The following is a 5969-nucleotide window of genomic DNA, read 5'->3' as shown; positions in this document are numbered from 1 at the left end:
AATTTCCCCTCCGCGCTCTGAGCATTTAATAATCACTCCGCTCAGGGTTCACCATTTCCCGCTCCCGCTCCACTCCACTCCTCGCTCACTGATATCAGAAACACCGTTCTGCGGCTCAAGTATTTCAGTATGTTTGAAATATCACAGTTCTGTTCATAGCGTACATTATAAGAAAAAAATAAAATAAATAAAATAACAGGAGAGTAGTTTCAAAGTGGCTTATTGGAACACTAGTGTGCAAACTTTTTTCCTACCACATGACAAGCTAATAACATGGTTGTCAGCATTAAAAGGTATAATTGCTGCTTTTTGCAGTGCAAATTTTGTTTGTGATGAAAATGACAGTACATTTTTGTCACTTATAATGCCTACGGATCGCTGCATTTCTTACAGATTTCTGCTCATTCGAAATCAGATACAGATGAAGTAGCACTGAAAGATTATATTTGTTTGAATGTGTTATTGAGAGAGCGATTGCGTGTGAATAAGTGTTGTAGTACTTGTTTAAATCATGCTTTCAGCTGAAAATATACAGTATCTAGAAGGAACAATCAAATTCCTTGAGAACTATAACTTCCCGCTCATGTCCATTGCTGTCATCATAGCCTTCACATTCTTTCTGATCCTTCTCCATCAAGCTAAATAGGCTGTTTAACGTGTGAATTCTTGCTAACTATGCAGTGATATTACAAGCCGTTGGCATGAATTGTACTCGTGATGGAGCAGTGGTGGAGTGCTCTCGGAGCGAGTGAAAACCACAAAGCTCCGGCTTTTAAAAAAAATCTGCTCCTCCCTCCATTCAAAATCACACCACTCCACTCACACTCCGCTTCGCTCACAAACTCTGATTGGAAATCACAGGTATACTCAATTGTGTTTCAGTGATCACAGTTTTTCTAACTTGTGTGCTAGTGATTAAATGTGTATTCCCTTTTGTTGCAATACTTGCATGCATGCAGAAACGATACAACAGGTGATATAATTTTAAATCATTTGATATATTAGTGATGCTTCACAGGGGTGTATTCACTTCTTTTCTATACTGTAATTATAAATCCACATACAAACAATTGTTTCCCTTTCCTTCAACCAGCAGTGGAAAAAGGTCAGAAAAAAATCATTAGACCATGCCAGTCTGCTGTTAACAACAATCAAAAAATGTCAAGAGAAAACGCAAGCAGCAAAACCACGGGAAAAGACCACAGCAATGGAAAGGGCTTAAGGGTTGCACATAATATAAAGAACAACTGGAGCAGAAAAATAGAAGGTGGAAGCAATGAAAACCTACCCATGTTTAAACTCAATCTGGATGAAACATGGCAGAACAGCGATGGGTTCTGCAGAAGAAGCACATTTAGTGGGCCGGTACGCAGTACTTCTGTATTTGGTCTTTAGCGTACCGGCCCACTTCAAGCACTTCTTGTATGTCTTAGTGCACTTGAATGGTTTAAAATCACATTCAGATGCTCACACCGCAAACAAAAAGGGAAATCAAAGCGAGTTTCCATTTCCTTATCTTAAATTCCCAACCCTAGCACAGACACAGCCCACAGGTTCAAATATGCTGTTCATGGCAGGGGCGGAGCCAGGATGTTTTCATAGGGGTGGCAAGGAAGGGGCCAGAAACCAGTTTGGAGTGGCACTTTATTATTTCAATTTACAATTGTGCACTGGACTGTTTAAGTACCTAAATCACAACTAAATACAATTTAAATATGACATTTTTCCTCACCTCCAGGTATTTTAATAGAGGGGCTCACTATAACGTAATTGCTCAGTCAGCTTGGTTCTAGTTCTCAGCACCCTCAACACCTTGTTCTCCATCATTGCATACTCATGAATAAGACTACAAATAACTACATAGTTCAAAGTTTAGTCGACCTTCACTGAATTTTATATAATCAATGAACTCTAAAAAAGTAAATAGTGAATGTTTAACATTCTATTAGTTGTCGAAATAAATTAGGCTAATTGCAACAGTTCTATATCAAAATTGAACTCTGTACAAAGGAAAAGGGGTAAAAAAAACAGTTCTCTTTTGAATCCCCATGTGCAAGGATGTGAAAAAGGCAGAAATCAATAGCACATTAATGCCAAAATGTAAAATGAGTTATTTTATACATTTAAATAATTTTCGTTTCATTTTCGTACTTTACAAATTAACGAAAAATAAGCACCCATTTTCTAGTACAAGTGCACTGTACTCGCGTTTACTTGTGTATTAAATTGCAAATAATAAATACATATCAGCTTGTGCCTTATATTGTGATCTCGAATTGCAGAATAGCCTATTTTAATAACCTATTGAAATACTTTCTGAAATGTAATGCATACATGCATGCACAGTTTTGCAGCTTTTAATCGCCTTTTTGGTCATTTCATGACTTGACTGACAGAACTACGACATTGTATGCTCGTAGTTTCTTGCGCACTTTATTTATGATGAAGTGATATAGTGTCCCGTTTATGGTCCTGTTTGGTTCCTGTTTTTCTTTATTTGGTCATGTTGTGTTGTGTGCCTGTGTTCATTAGTTCCTTTGCTCATTGTCTAATAATTAGTCAACCTGTATCACCTGTTCTGCCCCTTATCTACACTCCTATTTTAGTTCCTGTGCTTCCCCCATTAGATGGTCGGTTATTGCATATATTGATGTTTATATTACGCCTGGGAGCAAGTACCTTCTTTGAGTTCCCTATTAAATTCTAAAAGTGGATTGTTCGCCTCATCTTAGTCTTCCTTGCTGCAGCTACGTGACACATAGAGCGTGCGCTGCATAGCACAGTAGGCTAAAATGGCTGACAGGACAGGAACAGTTTTTGTTTTTGTTTTACTGACATATAGCCTAACAATATCTCATCAGACCACAGTTCACTGTTGTTGTACTGTTCAACTGTACCTTGCGCCTGGCGCTTAGGGGAAGTTGAAGTGCACATCTGAAAAGTCTCCTGTTTGTTGTGGTCATAAAGATGGCGGTTCTGCGTAAACAAATAAACCCATTTCTTGTCAACTAAAAAAAAAGAGACAAAAATTGCAGTTTCCCAACAATTTCCCCTCCGCGCTCTGAGCATTTAATAATCACTCCGCTCAGGGTTCACCATTTCCCGCTCCCGCTCCACTCCACTCCTCGCTCACTGATATCAGAAACACCGTTCTGCGGCTCAAGTATTTCAGTATGTTTGAAATATCACAGTTCTGTTCATAGCGTACATTATAAGAAAAAAATAAAATAAATAAAATAACAGGAGAGTAGTTTCAAAGTGGCTTATTGGAACACTAGTGTGCAAACTTTTTTCCTACCACATGACAAGCTAATAACATGGTTGTCAGCATTAAAAGGTATAATTGCTGCTTTTTGCAGTGCAAATTTTGTTTGTGATGAAAATGACAGTACATTTTTGTCACTTATAATGCCTACGGATCGCTGCATTTCTTACAGATTTCTGCTCATTCGAAATCAGATACAGATGAAGTAGCACTGAAAGATTATATTTGTTTGAATGTGTTATTGAGAGAGCGATTGCGTGTGAATAAGTGTTGTAGTACTTGTTTAAATCATGCTTTCAGCTGAAAATATACAGTATCTAGAAGGAACAATCAAATTCCTTGAGAACTATAACTTCCCGCTCATGTCCATTGCTGTCATCATAGCCTTCACATTCTTTCTGATCCTTCTCCATCAAGCTAAATAGGCTGTTTAACGTGTGAATTCTTGCTAACTATGCAGTGATATTACAAGCCGTTGGCATGAATTGTACTCGTGATGGAGCAGTGGTGGAGTGCTCTCGGAGCGAGTGAAAACCACAAAGCTCCGGCTTTTAAAAAAAATCTGCTCCTCCCTCCATTCAAAATCACACCACTCCACTCACACTCCGCTTCGCTCACAAACTCTGATTGGAAATCACAGGTATACTCAATTGTGTTTCAGTGATCACAGTTTTTCTAACTTGTGTGCTAGTGATTAAATGTGTATTCCCTTTTGTTGCAATACTTGCATGCATGCAGAAACGATACAACAGGTGATATAATTTTAAATCATTTGATATATTAGTGATGCTTCACAGGGGTGTATTCACTTCTTTTCTATACTGTAATTATAAATCCACATACAAACAATTGTTTCCCTTTCCTTCAACCAGCAGTGGAAAAAGGTCAGAAAAAAATCATTAGACCATGCCAGTCTGCTGTTAACAACAATCAAAAAATGTCAAGAGAAAACGCAAGCAGCAAAACCACGGGAAAAGACCACAGCAATGGAAAGGGCTTAAGGGTTGCACATAATATAAAGAACAACTGGAGCAGAAAAATAGAAGGTGGAAGCAATGAAAACCTACCCATGTTTAAACTCAATCTGGATGAAACATGGCAGAACAGCGATGGGTTCTGCAGAAGAAGCACATTTGGGGACAACATCACAAAAGGGAATAAGACCATTATGATGATCGGAGCCACAGGTGCAGGAAAAACCACTCTAATTAACAGCATGATCAACTACATTCTGGGAGTGCAATGGAAAGATGACTTCCGGTTTGTGCTAATAGATGAAGGGAAGCAGAAATCTCAGGCTGAAAGTCAGACGTCAGAAATCACAGCTTATCAAATTAATTACATGGATGGTTTCCGGGTCCCATATTCTCTGACCATTGTGGATACACCAGGCTTTGGTGACACCAGAGGAATTGCACATGACCAGAAAATCACAGCACAGATTCATGAGTTCTTCTCTGCCCGTGGAGGGTTCGACTGCATTGATGCTGTGTGTTTTGTAGTACAGGCTTCACTTGCCCGTCTAACACACACACAGAAATATGTATTTGACTCCATTCTTTCCATATTTGGGAAGGACATTGCGCAAAACATCCTTGTGCTGGTCACCTTTGCAGATGGGAAAACACCTCCTGTTCTGGAGGCCATCAAAGTCGCTGAGGTGCCCTGCTCTACCAATGAGTCTGAAGAGCCTCTTCACTTCAAGTTCAACAACTCTGCTCTGTTTGCTACCAATAGCACATCTTCAGATGATGAGGAGTCTGACTGTGAAAACTTTGATGAAATGTTCTGGAAGTTGGGTTTTTCCAGCATGAAGAAGTTCTTCACATCCCTTAACACGATGAAAACCCAGAGCTTGTCTCTCACACAGGAGGTCTTAAAAGAGCGGCAGCAGCTAGAAGTGCAGGTGCAGGGTCTCCAGCCCCAAATCAATGCTGATCTGACAAAACTGGATGAAATCAAGAAAACCACAGCTGCTTTGGAGCAGCACAAGGCGGAAATGGATGCAAACAAGGATTTTGAATATGAATTAGAAGTAACTGTCCCAAAACAGATTGAAAACAACACTAGCTACTACTTAACCAACTGCCAAAAATGTCACTTCACATGTCATGACACATGTGCTTATGGAAATGACAGTGATAAATATAAGTGCTGGGCCATGAAAGATGGAAAGTGTACGGTCTGTCCTGGAAAGTGTGCCTGGAATGTGCACTTTAATCAGAAATACAAATGGGATTATGTTCCAGAAAAGAGAACGGAAACTTATCAGGAATTAAAAAAGCGATTTGAGGATGCACATGGACAGGTCATGTCAAAAGAAAAGATCTTCGAAGAGCTTGAAAAGGAGTTTCAGGTTGTCCAGGATATTGTGGCCGCACTAATAAAGGGATCTCAAAAGTCCTTGGAGCGGCTTCAGGAAATTGCCCTCAAACCCAATCCTCTGTCCACCCCTGACTACATTGATCTGATGATTGAGTCTGAGAAACAAGAGGCTAAGTCTGGATTTCAAGATCGCATTCAGTCTTTAAGAGAAGTCAGGAAGAAGGCAGAGATCATCAGTAAGGTTTCCATAGGAGGAGTGCTTCCAGATGATTGGAATTATTACAAACCTGAAGCAAGAAAAAAAGGAGTATCCTTTGATCCAAGGGTCCTGCTCAATAATGCAGTGAATTATTTCAGGAAAAAATTAGCAGGAAATTAA

General features: G+C 39.5%; 1 protein-coding gene across 1 annotated transcript; it reads left to right on the top strand.

Moving 5' to 3' along the window:
* The first annotated feature begins 1101 nt into the window (after nucleotides 1-1101).
* On the top strand, nucleotides 1102-5969 carry LOC107574919 (uncharacterized). Its single transcript, XM_016261345.1, has 2 exons — nucleotides 1102-1352; nucleotides 4397-5969. The coding sequence occupies exons 1-2, from the start codon at nucleotides 1159-1161 to the stop codon at nucleotides 5967-5969; spliced, it is 1767 nt and encodes a 588-aa protein (XP_016116831.1). The 5' UTR covers nucleotides 1102-1158.

Source organism: Sinocyclocheilus grahami, unplaced genomic scaffold (genome assembly GCF_001515645.1).
Source record: "Sinocyclocheilus grahami isolate Dianchi unplaced genomic scaffold, SAMN03320097.WGS_v1.1 scaffold2389.1, whole genome shotgun sequence".
NCBI lineage: Eukaryota > Metazoa > Chordata > Actinopteri > Cypriniformes > Cyprinidae > Sinocyclocheilus > Sinocyclocheilus grahami.
Note: the sequence above shows the minus strand (reverse complement) of the source record. Positions and strands in the feature narration are given on the sequence as shown.